The following is a 17,895-nucleotide window of genomic DNA, read 5'->3' as shown; positions in this document are numbered from 1 at the left end:
GGATCGAGCAGCAAAAGTTACTCGAGGTTTCACTGTTGCCCTAAATTTGTTTTCATGCTTGTTGAGATCCATCGTAATCCAAGTAATGTCTCGGTATCTACCCGCGCGTGGCTTCTTACAAGAAGTATGCTTTTTCGGTTTACATTTAATTTTAGAGTCGACTTTCAATCATTATATACGTATGTGTATATATAATATATATATTTATATAATATATTTTTTTTTATTTCGTATATTATTTCGACCTTACGCGCTAGGAGTTAGAGTTAAAAACTTATCGTTTGGCGATTAATTATTTAAAATATGTTCTGTCTGTTAATAACTTTTAGTGTTTCGCTCTTTCTTTCCCTTTCTCTCCCACCCTTTCTCTCGATTTCTGTCACTCGACCCACCTCAACGTGTTTAATTATTTCCTAATTCAATCATATACGCGCGCGATATATAATATTTTCAAATCTCTTCCACCCACACTGCACTATTAATGCTTTCCGTGCGTTTCTTCCCCGCTTCCTTCCCTGGTATAAGTGATTATAGTGCATACTTTTATTATACTTATTTTTGTTTATAACCTTATTTGGTAGCGATAACTATAGTAACTGTTTATGCATATCATTCGCTTATACGCATAGATGGCACGCTATATAAAACTATGCTATATGCAAATTTTTTTTCTTCTCAAACTTCTAATTTAAACGTTTTTCACGGGACTCGCACGTGTATACACGTGTATCTTCGTATATACGCACCTACGATGTATAGTTATGCATGCGTATAGGCGTACGCGTCTATATACCTACGCGTTTCGCTCTTGTTCGCGTCCCTCGCGACAATTCATCATGCCACTCTTTCAACCTGTTTTTCTTTACTAGGTGGTCTAATTACATACTTTCTAAATGCAAGATTTGTAGCGACTTCCTAAGGTCGATTCGTGACGTACAGCCATTTGGGTGGCGGTAAGGTGTCTTTATCGCCCGAATTGTTCGACCACCAAAATTCACAGTATCGCGATCCCTCGATACGCTCCGTGTAGTCCACACTGTTTTAGAGTTTAGCGAGCGTCAACGAAAAGAAAATTTTCGTACGTATTTTACGACCACATCGAATTTTCTAAGCAATATGTCGTGGTGTCCGAAAATTCGTTTGGAAAATCGTTCCTGACCGATTCCGTTCGTCCATTACATCGACCATTTCATACGTTCTCTCGCGGTCCCTTTTCGCTTTTTCTTCTTTATTACTTATTACGGACTATTGTCACGAACGACCGCGAACGACACAAGTTTCTCCGCACTCATCCATGCTCTGATACTAATGGCTACATAATTGCCCGCGCGAGGAACGGAAAGAAAAGACTGATCTTCGACTGTTCTTTCTTTTCCAAATGGAACACGATCACCGACTCAACCGACGCCACGAATCGACGATTCGTAACGTGCCAAATTTCGTTCCTACAATTCGTGTACGTTCTTCTTATACGTTGTCAATTATTACTTAATAATCGTTCGTTTTTTTTCTTTATTTACTTGTTTCTACATGTTTTAGTCACGCGATACGTTTACACGACGTGTATACATATTGTGACACGACGTTCCAATCGCGGTCGGTCTCGAACAAATACCAATACATCGAGTCCTGACTAAATAAACAAAAAAAGAAAAAAGAAAGAAAAAAGAGAGAGAGAGACTTCGATACGTTCGAAAGAAAAGGTCACCGCATCGTTTAACAATATCGATTACGTGTGGTTCGAACGTCTACAGTGATTTATAAGAGCGACAAGCAATAACAGCGTTTGATATTAATTTTTACGTTTCCCGTAGACCGAGACGCACAACTTTCTTTAATCGAACGTTGTATGTGCTTCGAAACATTGTCAATCAGAATTTGCAGAAGAACAACAGAATTTCAGAAAAACAATCGCCCTATCGACGCGAAGGGGAGATGTTCTGGAAAGAGTTGGAAGTGTTGTTCGCATTGTCCCCGCGCTTCTCAACGATAACGAATGTACGCGAAAGTACATAAATATGTACGTCGAACCATGATCGAAACAAGGGGCGATTAAACCTCGAGGATTTTGCATCTTTTCAATTCCGTCTTTTCGCACGGAGGAAGAAGACTCTTTGCGTTCATTGATCTCGCAATCTTTCGAAAAGAAAAACTCAGCGACTGTTTCAAGCTCGATAAATGCGAATTCGTCGTTGAATTTCCATATCTTCTGTGGATAATTCAACCATATTCGGAACTGTTCGCTCGTTGTCATTTACACGACAAAAAGCCTTATTCTTCTGCACGGGTTTCCTTGCGTGATTCCACGTACGTCGTTGGTCCAAGACGGGTACCATGAAATGTTTAGTCAAAACGTTTTGATAAAAACGGTAACGCAAACGGTGCTTTCGTATAGTATCACACTAATCTAAACGTTTTATATTCGCCTAAGAAATTTCTTGCATACCGAACGGCAGAACTAGGAAACGCATTGTTTCGTCAGAAAGTGTGATTGGTCCCGGATAGTCGATCGAAATGTGGCCGGGTAAATATACAAGATACTGTGATTTATTCTGTTCTTTTTCTTTTGATTCTCGTACCTACGACTCGAACGAATATCCTACGTAATTTTGGTTGACCAACGACTACAACAATCGTGTGTCCGATCCTAAACATTAATACAGTCGCAATGAAAAGACATCGATTTGGTACGTTAGAAAAAACCGAATTTTTTTCTTCGCATTGTTCTCGCGATAACGCATAAGCGTACCTGAAGGAATTGACATCGGTCGGCTTGAACTTGTTTGAAATAACGCCGATTCTTACATTTTATTTTAATTACGTTCTTTTTTTTTTTTTAATTTTTATTCTTCTTTTAATCATTAAGTAACTGCAAATCTAATGTTTTTAAGTACAATCTCAACTAATTCTCTAATTTGCTCCACTTCTTTATCTGGCGTACGCGCGCGCGCGCGCATGAAAATGTTGGAGAAAGCAATTACGTTTTCTTGTTAGTCTGGTGAAGAGAGTATAAAGGAATGGAAAGGATGTAGGAAAGGAAAGGAAAGGAAAGGAAAGGAAAGGAAAGGAAAGGAAAGGAAAGGAAAGGAAAGGAAAGGAAGAACGAGCTTGTGACTCGCCTGACGCTTCGATGATTAACGTGATTTTGACGATTCGTGCATGGTTCCTCTCGTCACCCGCGTTTGATATGAAACTATGTTCGGTTGGCTTATCTTAAAATATATTTTAAAATCGATAAGAACAATCAATCTTCTTCGTAGCAGAAGCTATAACAAAATTAATTTTTCTTCATAATATTAGTACAGCTGTTACTTTAAATACTCCATAATGTAAGCTTTATCATCGTAGAATATCATCATAGAACGCGGGGTTTAAGAGTACTGGTACATAGAGTCTATTCAAAATCGTAACGACGGTGATGGCCATGAAATTCGTGTCCGGAAATCTGTAAGTCTTTAATAATCGCGCTTAAAGCCTACGATGAGACCTATCTAGTTTAATATTTATGTAGATAAAGATAATATGATTAGGTGAATGCTTAGCTCTGCTCGCCTCCCATATTATAACGTATGTTACAGTTCACGTGTGAGTGTTACGTATGTATCGAGTGTGTACGGTAACCACGCGCGAATATGTGCACAAGTTCTACACGAGTGTATTTTACGTCGTGTACGCATCAAGCGGTACTTATAGGTTCTTACGTGTGTGCGTGTGCGTGCGTGCGTGCGTGTGTGAGTGTATGTGTGCGTGTGTGCATGTGCATGTGTGTGCATGTGCGTGCGTGTGCGTGTGTGTGTGTGCGTGTATGTGAACGCGTATCGATGTGTAAACGGTGTAAACGTGTATTTATTTTGTTGCTAGTTCTTTACAAGTTATGCAAATAATTGCAAAAACATACCCTGTTTCCTAGTATCACCGACACCACGGCTACCGGATATCAGGTCGCGGCGCGCGTGACTTGAATCCAATGTAATTCCACGTAAAATTTTGGATCGATGAACGCGGTATAGCAGTGTCGAGAGGGTTGATAATTTTGGCTGTTTCGTGTGCGAGTACGGTGGTAAATGGTAGTATGCTTATATGTAGTGTTTGATCATTATTATTATTATTAAAGTTAGTTATATATTCGAGAGTGGAGGATATTCGTTCCCGTTTTCCATCGAATCTTCGTGCGTGTCTCCGTGGCTACCATAAAAATTCCAGGAAATTTCGTATCGACGATGATAAGTCACGGTCGGCCGTTGCGATAACGATCGTCGATAACGATTCGTCGGAACGAATAAAATCGCCGAGATACTGCGCGCCGTTTGTATCCCATATTTTTCTTCTTCCTTTCTTTTCTGCCGTTTCACGAAAGCTTTCCGTGTAATTTTTATGGTCGACAATACTATCGGACAACGACGACCACGAGTACCGATTTCGTATTTCTAAAAAATTTCAGCGGCAAAGTTTGCGACTCGAGAATTTGTTAAAGAGAATCCTTAGGTTCGGTAAAACTGAGATCGGCAGAAAATTCGATACCCGAGTACGTCGTTAGGACGCTTGAATTTTCGCGAGTACGTCGCTTCCCGAGTAGCATTCGGAACGTTAATTAGCGAGCAGCGAATTCGTCTCAGCATTACATCACGTCATTGTAAAAATAAATTCGAAGCTGATCCTCACAGATTACTATTATCATTATTTTTCTTCTTGTCCTTAGAGCTAAGAATATTTTTTTCTCTTTCTCTCCTCTCCCGTAAGTCTCATTTATTCCATAGCAAGATGCATACTACTTCGGTTGTAGCAAAAACTTTGTTGGATAAAATAGTTGTATTTGTTTTGGTTTGTTTACAATTGTCGTTACCTTCGTATTTATACATTTATATATGTATACATTTATATTTATATGAATTTATACCTATTATTAGGGTGTTTTTATTAGAGTAGGTTGAATACCTTGATATTCGCTATTAAGTATTGTTAAACATTAAAAAGCTTAGATCGTAGTGATATAATCAGTTGGTACTTGCATACAAGCTTTTACCAGTATACGTGTCTTTTCCTTCTTCTTACCCTCCCTTCCTTTTTGTATCTGTGTCCGCGCGCGTGCGCATGATTCTTTGTGTCTGTGTGCGTGTCACTATATTCGATCACTTTGGCGGTGTCTACCTTCCTTCCTCTACGTTGCATCGTACAACTACGTGTGTAACTCTCTTTCACTTAAAACGCGTTCGAGTTAACTAAATACGTTGAAATTGATAACCGAATCGATTCAATTTTGTCGCCTTACGCGATTCGATACGGCGTGATTCGCGTAGAGAGTACGAAAACGGACCAACACCAAGTCCAAAGGTACGAAACCATACGAACAACGAATGTGACGTATATAAATGGGAAACGACATCCGAGCAGTTGGCGTGGCGAAATGAAAAGTGACACGATAGGTTTTCGTTACATCGAAAATTATCGAACGAAACGAACAAATGTGGGAAATTGTTGGCGCGTACGTTTATGGAACGGTCGAACAGATAAAACGGACGATAGGAGCTCGTGTCCGTGGTATACGCCTACTAATAGCGGTGGCACTAATAGCTAATGCTATTTCGAAAATGGAATGCGTTGATTTGATTTTAGCAGAGAGATGAATGGACTGGTCTGTGGAATAGGAAACTCGTAGACAAGTATCTAGCCGTAGCCCAATTCGCTCAGCTTGTCCGCTAATCGTCTTTGCCGGACGTGTACCGAGAGACGTGCACGATGCCATGAGAAATGAAACGCCGATCTATAGGATGTACCACTGTGCCGCAGACCTTCCTCACGGGCCCTGTATGCTCGCGATGCACGCATTCGCCTAATTATGTTTACGATCGTGCCGCTTACGCGATTCCATCAACGCTCGCGTACGCGTACTCAGAGGCCTACCGATCGCGCGATTGCTCTTACGGTCTGTGATTGGACCTCGGATTGGCAAACATATGGTTGCGTTAATTCCCAGTTCCTTCTCTTATATTTACCTTCGCCTTCGTGAACACATATTTCGGATTAGTTTGTTTAGCAAATTTGATTTGTGATCAGCCGGGTCTGTTACACGCGTTCCTGAGTTTCATCTCTACGACCGATTCCCGAGTATCGCGATGCCTTTCCGCGTCGAATTGCCATCAAAACGCCGTCCAAAGAAGATCTCACTGGCAATCTCATTGTTATCATCGTCGTTAGATATCGTTTCGTCATGTTCGTTTTCCGTTGTGCATCGGTACAACGTCGCAAAGATGCTGCTCACACAACATTTTTCGTGACGTTCTTTCAGCATCGATGAATCTACGCCCGCGCTTTCGATACATCAGTCTATACATATATACATACATACATATATATGTGTGTATATATAGAAAATATATATTTATGTATATATGCCTTTAGACGAATTCAGTATTCCTAAAACTGACAAGAATATATACGTATATGCGTTTATCGCGTAGTATAAATTATGTATACGCCTTATAAAGTATTGTTGTAAGTAATTTATTTTTATTATTGTTATCATTGTTATTAGTATTATTGGTTACTGTTATTTATCAGTATTAATTGTTTTTTATATATATATATATGCGTATGCTAGTATAATAATATTTTATATCATCAATAACTAGCAAGCCATTCGAGCTCGTCATCGGAGGATAGTTTACAGCACACCCCTCTGTTTTGGTTTTAGTTTCGCAAGTACTTACTTTTACGCGCTACCACGTTCACGCGTGTGAACCACATACACGTATGTACCACGCCTTCGCATTAACTATGTATAGTAAATTTCGTACGTGTATGTGTGTGTATGTATAGATAAACGAAGTATAATAAGTAGTGTTCTTTTGCAATGATTCGTTTTCGTGTGCGAGTGTACGAACAGGCAACGTACTTTATGAACAGATGGAAAAGCAAGGAGAAGGGTTGCCTGCCCCTAAACTATAAGTACAGTATTTATACGTGCATATATAAATATAGAAATAAATATACGCATGCACACGTACGCGTACTTAGGTTACACAACTACGCGTGCTCGTATATTATTTTATATATTTATGTATATTTCTTTGTAGCATTTGTTATATTTATTTAAATAGCGTATAAATTTGAGATAGCTTTTAGTCGTGTCATAAATTGCGCCAGACTATAGCCGGTCCTCCCATTCCCTGTCCTTTGAAGTAATAATTTATTTCATGTTGATTTAGCTAAACTATAATAATTTACTAAGTCTCTAGTTTTTTTCTTTCAATCAATCAATATATATATATATATATTTATATATTTATATATTTATATATTCATTTATTTATTCATTCATTTTATTTATATTATATTTCATATTTATAATATTTATATTTATATATTTATATACTCCTTCTTTAATAATTCATATTTATATATTTATATATAGAATAGTTGTTGGTACTTTGGTTGATTATTTCTGCTAGATCAGAGTTTTCTTCTCCGTTCCATCGCTCGCCTACGCTAGTTTTCCAGCGTGCTTTATGTATTTGATTTCGTTCTAATGACCCCCATTTTTCCTCCACTAACATCAATGCTCCGTCGCTGCTTCTTTACATGTGGCTTCCGCCCAGAATCGTATAAATCGAAGCTCGCGCGAAACTCTGTGATTCGACCGGGCATCGCTCGCTAAATGTCCAAATGTTTTATTTATCGTGCTTAAAAAAATATTCAATGTTCACATGAATATCGTCCGTTGCTAATCACATCGGTAGCCACAAATTTTGTGAACTCATACCAATGTAAGTACTTGCTGCCTGCTGTACTGTTCGATTTGCCCGGTGCAAACAATCCCTTAAAATCTCCCTAATCGTTCGTAATGAGGTATAAAACTGAATCGTGATAACAAGAAAGGCTAATGAAAACAAACAAGGAACGATACGTTCGAAAACAATGCCCAAATATCAATATATACGCGCGTATATTCGAGATATTTGTCGTATAAAACAAATTTGATACGTAAAACGCGACGTGTTTGGTCGCAAATTATCAGGAACAACGTACTCCGATAAAATAAAGAAATTATATCCTCAGCGTGTCGTTAGCGAAATTATTCTAAAATGAAATTGCACTTGGTTTACCTGGAAACCTTTCGGAACAATAAATACTTCATTACCTAAATAGATTCGTTTAAATAGTCACTTTGGTTTAGAAAAGAAAATCTATACATCGCTTTACGCGAAACGTCTTAAAATTAAGGCAAATAGTAAATAAATATTTTATGAGAAAACGAGTAAATTATTCCCGCCACCCCTCCCCCCTCCCACCATTATGCCGAGTATAAAAATGACTAGACGTAGACTAGGTAAATAAAATAAAAAAGTAAAGCTCATTGCGTTCAGCTGGTTCAGACGATCTACTATTTCTTCCGCTATTTCTTTCGCGTTTCCTCCTCTCTCTCCCCTATTATCGAATGGACAGAAACATTCTGCGCGAGATGGACTCGATCTTGTTAACGTCGTCGTCGTCGTGATCGTAGTAGTTTTCACCCTTTTGTTACTTTTGTTTTGTTTGGATAATCACAGCCTGGTTGACATTTCTCGGGCGATGCGTGACCGGTCAGTCAAACAAGAACGATTTTATGAATCGTCGAGCCATGAGAATGAACAACAACAGGATCCCGATCTTTTTTGGATCGCGAAGCGTAATGTGATCAGGTTGAACGATCCTTCGTTAAAAAAGGAACCCCGATGGATATAATTTCGGCCGGAAATTCGTTCGCACTTTTCGCTTAACGATCTAATCGTACTCTTAATAATGATGATCGTAATATAATAATGACGATGATGATAAAGGGGTAATAATAATAATAAATACTACGTTGGGTGAACGAGCGCCGTGGCGCGGACGACCGGACTTCGAAATGACTTCACTTTGACACGGCACTAACGATCCCTTTAAATTGTCTCGTATATAAAATCTACGGCGCGACGTACATACCTACGCCTTTGATAATCTTAACGTAAGAAGAACCGATAACCCGCGAATGTTGGGTCGGCACTGATTCATACATGTAGATACGTGTGTAAGTAGATGCGTGATGTGTGAGCTGTATGCGCGTGTTGTGCACGTGTGCGTGTGTCCGCGCGTGTATGTGCGTCGTTTGTATATATACCAGTGTAAATGTATGTAAATGCGTGTTCCATGTTCGGATTCGTAGTTTTCGTTTTAGAAATTTGTTCTTCTTTCTAGACGTTGCGTGAGACGAGCACCCTGTATACGTGATTGACAAATTTGCGTTAGGAGAGACCGCGAGCACTGTGCCGTCGGTCCTGCCCGAAGACCACTAAACATAGTAAACGATCCTAACGACGTTGCTATATACGTGGTACGTATAATACGGTGATGACGCGTTCGCATATCGAACACACGACATCCAAACGGATTCGACGGTTTAACTGCGTTTTCAAATGAAAATTGGCAAAGTTGTTCGTAAACGAATAAGGAATTCAACCGATACACATACTGTATTTCTTGTTTTCTAGAGAATCTGAAGAGGTACTTTCTTTGGTATTGTATGGGTCGAATCGCAGTAATAGTTAACTTTTTTCAACAGTCGGTCGGCTACAATCGCCATGCCGTTTCGTCAGGAACTAAGAGTATTCTTTGGTTAGTGCTGGAAAGTCACCCGTCTTGAACGTTCACCGTGATTATCAAACTATATAGGAGATAGTGTGTCGTCGGAACGATAACCTGGTCGAGAGGCTCTAGGCTCTCGATATCTACTACTTCCCGGATGATCGGATCTTCAAAATCGTATTAGGATTAGAATGTCTTGTTGTAAGACGCGTATCGAATAATCGTTCGTATCTCGATACGAATCCTCGTTTGGCAGTAGGGATCGAGAGTGAAGAACGGAAAAATGTATAAAATAGAATAAGATGTAGGAAAATAGAAAGAACTGGATGAAAAAGATCGACGTGTTCTCCGTTCTTAGTAAAGAATTTGTCGTATCCGAGCATCCGAGAAATCGTTTGAAGCGTGAATCCTACTCGCGTTTGGTTTCTCGGACTGGGTTCAGTGCTGGACATCCAATGTTTCATTAGCATCAGCCTGCCTCTTCGTCCTCGCCGCGTGGCTGCCGGCGAAGTCAATCTACTGACTTCTAATTTTTATACTCTAATTAAATTATCTAACTAGTATACTAGATTATTATAGTGGAGAGCGTTGTAACGGTGATTCAAACTCATCACTTCTGATCGTCGAGCGTTCAATAAGCCCGTGTTCTTGTACGACATCTGTAATTAGAAAGGGTCCATACTATTTAACCATCGTCGATACATTATGAGTTCATATTCGTTGTACGTGAAAGAGGATCTTTTTACGGTAATCTATCAGTCTAAAATCTAACAATCTGAATATCGATAGCGATACCACTAACGATTATTTATACTTGGCACACTGAGGCAACTATATAAAAATTACTGGATTCGTCTTTTGATCAAATACGAAATAGAACTGGAAATTTCCAAGGAGGATGTATTTCATTATTCGGGAACTTTCTTCAAACTTACTCTGTGGGTTATGATGTAGGGTGCGTATCGTCCAGTTTCTCTAAGCTAGGACTTTGGTTAGTATGGCCGGCTTGCGTCCTTGGGCCTCTTTAACTGGACTTTTAAACGCTTCATCCCTATCTGGAAGCCATTCATCGCTTGAATCGCTGTCTGTGCGCTCGCTGGATTATCGAACGACACGAAACCTGAAAGAACCGAATCGTCAATTATTTTAATCGATAAAACAGAATATTTACGCGTTATTGACATTTAATAGTATAAAAGATTAGTAACAAGTTGAACACATCCTTTTAATAAAAAAATCTTTCGTTAAAAAAAAGATTTTATTTCGGAAAATAGGACAAAATTCTGTATCGAGGTAATACAGCTAGAAATATCGATTATATCCCAACCATAATACGAGAATCTTTCCACCGCAACGGCTGACCTGAAATTGTTCTTGAATTGAGATTAAAAGAAATTAGTTACGATATTTTTCGACTTACGATGAAAACGGGAAGTTGAATATCGACACCTGAGGGCATCTGATTATCGCAAAAGGGTACTCGCTGGCTAACCAGTGATTTAGATTAGCTGATTCGCCGCGAGGAATAAAAAGTTTTCTGCGAAGGGACCTCGGTACTATCATCAAAGTTTTATCGAGAATAAGAGAAAGGGAGAGGGAAAGAGAGAAGGTGCACGATAACGAAGCTCTTAACAACAGAAGCGCCGCTGAAAGGTCATCAGGGCCCTCCCAGTTTAAGCCAATTTTGACCATTAGCCCCGATCCAATTTTAGTTTTGCCATCATGGCGGCCTACTGCCTGACCAATCGCGGCTCTTCATCGCTCGGCGACCACCGCTTTTACTCGGAGTTCGTAAATTACTTTTACTAGGTGACTGAAGAGGCTTTAACCCTTGTTCGATGAAAAAGTATCCCTTTACCGTTTTCTTCCCCCAAAATTCTCTTTTCCGTTGAATTCCAAGAAAATAATATCGTGCGTCGTTATTTATATCGTACGATTACAGACGAATCGCGTACGCAAAAACGTACATATACGCGTCCATGTAGATTATAATGCTCGAAGCATTTTCATTCCTCTTTTTTCGTTACGTTATAGAACTTCTTTCACGGAAGTTGATCACAACGTCGATATCAAAGTATGCATCGTGAATGAACGATATGTTCACTTTGGACGTGCCTTTTTCATCAATGTCTCGATAATTACACGCAGAACGACACACAACGAAACCGAGAATATAACGACCACTGTCCTTTCAACGATGAAATTCATCCGGCTGTATAGGCCATAATAATCGGCAGCGATAGGCAGAAAAATATTAATCGCGCTAGTTACGAATGAATAGACTAAGAGGAATATCAGCGAATATATCCGTCCAATTATCTGCACTCATATTTCAGCATCCTTTCAAGGTACAATTAATCAAAGCTACCACTGGTACGTTTTTCAGCGCTTTTGTTTCAATCCCTTCTGATTAACCAAAAGGACTACCTAGTTTCATTCGAGTCACAGTCGGACGTGTATTCATATTTAATGAAGAATTTTCGTCTCATGGACTTGTAAAATGCACATTAATTTTTTATACCTACAAAGATGGATCGAATACTTTTATACAAATATGTTACGAACACAACGTCTTATTCGAATACCGTTCGATACGATACGAAATAAAAATGAACCTGTTGGATTTTTAAGAGATCGTTAAAAGCGCGCTTATCGCTGGTAATTACTACCAACTTATAAAAATGATTTTACGAACGTTCGCCTTCGTTGTGCGACTTTGATCCTTTGTCCAAGTGATCGGTATCGATATTGCCGAGACTTTACCAAATCGTCCTACCTTTGGAAGATATCACCATCGAACCGTCTAGCTGTTCAACGGTATTTTGTTTCTCTCTTCCGGGCCACTCTTCGCGTGTTTTGTGGAAATGACACACTTACCGAAGCATTTACTCTGGTTGGTGGCCCGATCGATGAAAACCTTGGACGATATGACGTTGCCAAAGGGGATGAACATCTGCATGAGCTCACCATCTCCAAACTCCTGAGGCAGGTGGTAGATGAATAGGTTGCAGCCTTCAGGTCCTGAGATAGAGCATCCTACCATATAAATCAGAGCACATCTAAACATCTAAACTTGAAGTATAATACTCAAGTTAAAATGTTAGTTCTGGATGAGTTTCGTTCTTCGCAACATAATGATTTCGACGCGACAGGAGAGCCACCTCGCGTCAGCGAGTATGCACACATTGCTCTCTTCTCGTTCTTCCCGATTCTCGTCTGGATGCGTTTTTGATGAATGAAGATGAAGATTCGTGATCGTTTCTCGATGACAATCTGATTTCTCTCTCGTCGCACGGAAATGTGAAGGACGATTTGCACATGGTGAATATTCTTTTTCTTTTTTAATGAATCACGTGACAGGGGATCTTCGGATAGGGGCATTAAACGAAACGCAAAGAAAGTGAAATTCAACTGAAATAAAGAAGGGAGGGGAGGAAGATCAGACGGGGGATGAAGGGAATGGATTGAACGAAGGAATAGAGGTGCGTGATTGCCGACGAAGAGAGTAATGATTAGAATGTCACGATGATGTCTGTTACGGCAATGAGCTTTTTCGCGGTTCAAGTAACGTTGAGTATTTATACTTTCAAATATACAAACACACAACACTGGGATTCACAACACAATGACGAGCGAGGTGAAGGGTATTTTTTAATGAATGCAAATGGGATGTAAGGAGTGTGGTGACAGTGATGATACTGATTACGATGGTGCGACACTTTGCATGAGATTGCCAGACATGTTAATCCGTCGTCTTATTACTACGAAGTTTAATATTCGTGATACAAGTACGAAAGTGAATGAGTAAGATAGATTACGTAAAAATTCGCTAGGTAACGTGTTGTTTCTTTTCGAGAAAAAAAAAAAAAAATCAATAACGCTTTTCACCAATGACGAAGCAACTATATAAATTTCCTCGGTAAAATTTTGTCGAGCCAATGCCTTATCTTCACCTTTCTAGACAATTCATTCTCTCATTTTTAACCCAACTTTCACAAAAGTCCTCCGTCAATTAACGATGACGAATCATCGTACGTATTCGTGAAATTTCATTAAAGTTTGAAATGATACGCAATTCCTTCTCCAATTAGATTGTAGAGCTTTCGTCGGATAACGAAAAATTCTCTTGTTACTTTATGTCAGCCGCAAAAGATATAAAGACACCGACGATTAATACGTCCGTGGAGGAAAGTCCAACGGAAGAAGCAAAGTAAGGGTCGGAATAACGAGAGTCCAAATACGGATTTAGCTAATTTCACTGAACTTTATAACTCCGACGTCAATTAGCGGCGATTATGACCATGGAAACTTCAGCTCTTTTGGCCTGCGCTTCTCTCAGCTAACGGACGCATTTAAGTAATGAGATGGCTGCCACTCAACTTTTAGGATGCTACTCATCGCGACTCGTTCGTTCCTCGCCGAGATTCGCCCTTCTGTCACTTCTACACCTTTACGAACGAACGTTACCGTGTCGAATTACCACAAGAGAGTGCAATTGTCCGTTTCCAGTTCCGCGAACGATCACGGGTCTCGTTCATTTCATAGTTCTTAGTCAATTATAGCTCTTTCTATTGCTTTCTAAATGACTATCGGCGGTCGACTGACTTTTACAACTGCTTCAGAGATTAATTCTGTCGTGATTTTAGAGAAAGTTTCCTATGAAATTAGAGAAATAATTGTAGAATCTGTTTAAAGTATAGGGTGAAGTGGAAAATGTTGGATTAACGGAAACAACGAACCGATGGAGATACACGTGGAATTAATGTATTATTACGACGACGATGGTTAATCGGTTTCAACGATGAATGAATAGGTACGTATATCGAGCGAGGGATTAAAATTTGAAGAATAACGTAACATTGTCGTTTCCGCGTATTCGTGAAAATTGACGTACAAATAATTCGAGAGACAGAATATTTTACAAAATTGTAGCATCTCGTTTCGAATGTTCGTATTCAACTACAATTTCTAGGAGCTTTCAAAGCTTTATTGCACGTAATTACAGCAGGAAAAAGCATAATTACGAAACGGATAAAATATAAAAATATTGAGTTTTACAAATAGAAGAAGCTATCTCGAACGGATTTAAGTTTTAGAAATAATTCTCCGATGAAAATTCGTTTATCGCGATACAGGTTTAGCGAGTGTCGTACTGTTGCGCGAAGTTTAAGGAAAGCAGAGATAAACTCTATATCTACATCGTTTGAACGTGTCTCGTGGTTTACACGAAGAACGGGAAATGTTCTCTTTTTCGCGAGCACCGACTTCGTCTCGGTAATAACTCGATCGTAGTTGTCACGTGAAACCCAAATTAGAGCCGGTGTCGACGGGTTTCCGGTTCCGACGAAGGGGAGAATGGAGGAGGAATTGCGGTGGACGCCGGAATCACGAAGAACGAGCCATAAATTTAACCACGTCGTCGTGCCATGCGATCGTTGATTCTGAAATTGGTTTTCGACTCTCTAATTGGCCCACGCGCGGGACGTGCACGCGAATTTAATGAAAGCAACACCTCCCCCAAACCCGAGGGAGAGAAGTAGTATCTACGAGCAGACTAAAGCGTTAAGATGAGTATCCACTGAACCTGATATTCCACTGTTTGAACATTTTTTTCTTCGAACGGCATTCTTTCGCACATATTTTTATCCGAGTGATTCGAGCTTACAAATGTATGCAGAGTAGCCATTAATATTTTATGTATTTTCGTATTTATACAAACGTGTGCACAACTAAATGTCCAACGAAAGGGGCATATACGTTTTTTCATACAAATGTTCAGAGTGCTTCGAACGATTGCCCGAACACGTTTACAACGGTCGAAGATAAAGAATTTCATAACTCAAAATTTAAAATTCGGTATCTATTACAGAGAATTGATATACGTGATGATGGTATTTAGCTATGTAACGATATCGAATATCGATCAACACCCGTAATAAGTGCACAGTCCATATACATATAACAAGATGTACGATTGATCGTCGTAAGAAAGCAAAGATCATTGTTGGTTGACAGCGCAACACCGAACACAGCTAGGAATAATTACATTGAGTACAACGAAAACACACCGATGTATACCCATCTATGTATATAAAGAATGAACGTAGAGCTTCCACGAAACGCTGAGAATATCGTGGTACAACTATTGTTTACGAGAAGAGAGAGGTACGAACACCGAGAACACCTTATGAGACGTATAATACATTAAGAACATACTAAAGAAGCAAAAATGATGAACGAAGCGACACTAAGTATAAAATTGATAACGATGTCATGCAATGATGACAGAATAAACGATATCGTTCTTCTGATGTCGCCGTCACGTCTGCTTCCATTAGGATAGGTTGCCGCTCTCTTTTAATTTCAACATCCACGCCACTTGTTTCAGAAGTAAATAAATCGAAATCGGATTTAGAACGATCGCACAGCGAAATTAACTTCGATATACGCGATTATCGTCTCGTTGAGACACATTCGCCCTGATAAGTATTTTTTGCCTCGAGTATTTTGAACGATGATGTTCAAATTTCCACTTAATCTTTGCTCTCTAGTCTGTATCTAAAAGTAAAATATCATAATAAAACTGCTCTGCACAAAGTTATTTCCAAAATTTATTATTACTACATTAAATTAATATTATCGCTAAGTAACGCATTTACATAAAATACGAGCGCTTTTACGATTGATAGTAAGAACTCTTTATTCGGAACGTTATGTGGTAATTTTCATAGTAGCGAATGTGTAAAACGATAAAATGTATCTCATGATAACATGTTACGAGAATGTATCAACGAGATACTGTGCGTTCGGAAAAGCAGGCGAAAAGCGGCGCTGGAAGAGAGCAGAAAATAGGGATATCGAGGAGGCCTGGAAGCGTGGGAGGGGCAACGCTGTCGCGGTAAACTTCCCATTATCCTACAATGTAACAACGGATCGCCGGCAGGCGTAACGGCAAAGTAATTAAAACTTTCGTTTTATTTGCATTATCTCATTGTTAGGCGTCGTATATTCTAATAATGGCGAGTTGTTAATTGCAATTAGGCGCTGGCTCGGCTCACCCTACCCTCTCTTTCTTTTCTGCCGCTTATCCGCCATCTTTAATCCTCACTCGTTTTCTTCGTTCTTTTTTTTTTCTCTCATTCCTATAGATAACGTTGACGAATGATCTGCTCTTTCGTCTGTCCTTTCTTGCGACGACATCGATTTCGATTAATCTTGCGCATTCAATTCGAGTCAATTGACTTAATTAATGCGTTGCCCCTCGGTCCCTGTCGTCGAGAAAACGGAGCGAACGCTGCTAGGATTAGTCGGGCAGGCGAAAGACACGACGCAAATTCACGGACACGAGATGTTGAAAGTTCATTCTTTCGTTATCTTGTCAGTAATTAACGGACGAAACACGATGCGACCGAGGAGACCTGTCTTGTGCAGCTTCCATAGCGGAGAAACCCGACTATTCTCGCAGTATCGACGGGCCAAAATATAACGGTTCCATGAAAGTTCGTGAACGGTTGTAAGTCATCCTTCATCTTTATCGCTATGATTAAACTAAAAATGACCGCAACCATACATGGTCGAATTAAAAAGAACGCGTTCATTTTTCCGAGCTTCTTACCAAAAGAAATGTAACCGCGTTATTGACTCCTTTCGATGCTTGCTCGTTATCTCGTTACGATCAGTCGTTACTGACAAATCACGTTCTTTTGTAAAGTATTAGAGAACTTTATTCGAGAAAGATCTCTTGGTAGAGCGAGATTTTTACGTACTTCAACAGATGTAAAAAGAAACCACCCGTAGTAATCAATGGTATACCTTGTACGACGTAACAACGAAGGATAAACTCGTGTCTGGACATTTGGGAGCTGGATCTACAATCTTAGGACTACAATCATTCGTGTTTACAGTCAACAGTTAGACGTTGATGAGTGTTTTCTACTTACCTTCCCTCTGCGTGGGTGCCACGGCGGTCATCGGCTGAGGAATAGCTTGAGGAAACTGGCCGTAGACGGCGGGATAAGCTGCGACAGTAACAAATAACAAATACATCATGATGTGTCCACATCTATACACGTAGTGCATGCTGTTCTTATCGTTCCTATTTCGTTTCCATAAAACACAGCTTCTCGTGGCCATCAGTGTTTTCGTGTAAAGTAAAAGTAAAATTATGTTGCGTTGGAGACCATTTGATTTCTCACATAGTGATTTACGTTTCCCATGCGATTGCTCGAATCCGATAAAATAAGAAAGACAAAACGATTTTATAACAACGTTAGATCATACGATGATGCGTAAAAA

The 17,895-nt window shown here is 39.6% G+C and overlaps 1 protein-coding gene across 25 annotated transcripts in view; it reads right to left on the bottom strand.

The window, feature by feature from the left end:
* Window positions 1–8,561: 8,561 nt before the first annotated feature.
* LOC100747554 (CUGBP Elav-like family member 4) overlaps window positions 8,562–17,895 on the bottom strand; it is a 548,998-nt gene continuing 539,664 nt past the window's right edge. For 20 of the 25 annotated variants that reach the window (XM_033319135.1, XM_033319129.1, XM_033319138.1 and 17 more), the window contains 4 exons: window positions 17,541–17,618; window positions 12,478–12,636; window positions 10,536–10,720; window positions 8,562–10,259 (listed from right to left, as the gene is read on the bottom strand). In XM_033319135.1, the coding sequence (XP_033175026.1) occupies window positions 10,593–10,720; window positions 12,478–12,636; window positions 17,541–17,618 (365 nt within the window). In that variant the 3' untranslated portion in view covers window positions 8,562–10,259; window positions 10,536–10,592. The remainder of the gene's footprint in view (window positions 10,260–10,535; window positions 10,721–12,477; window positions 12,637–17,540; window positions 17,619–17,895) is intronic. The other 5 variants (XM_033319126.1, XM_033319141.1, XM_033319133.1 and 2 more) reach the window with 3 other exon arrangements.

The sequence above is a fragment of the Bombus impatiens genome, unplaced genomic scaffold (assembly GCF_000188095.3).
Source record: "Bombus impatiens unplaced genomic scaffold, BIMP_2.2 scf_0135, whole genome shotgun sequence".
Classification (NCBI taxonomy): Eukaryota; Metazoa; Arthropoda; class Insecta; order Hymenoptera; family Apidae; genus Bombus; species Bombus impatiens.
This window is presented reverse-complemented; position numbering and strand designations above follow the sequence as displayed.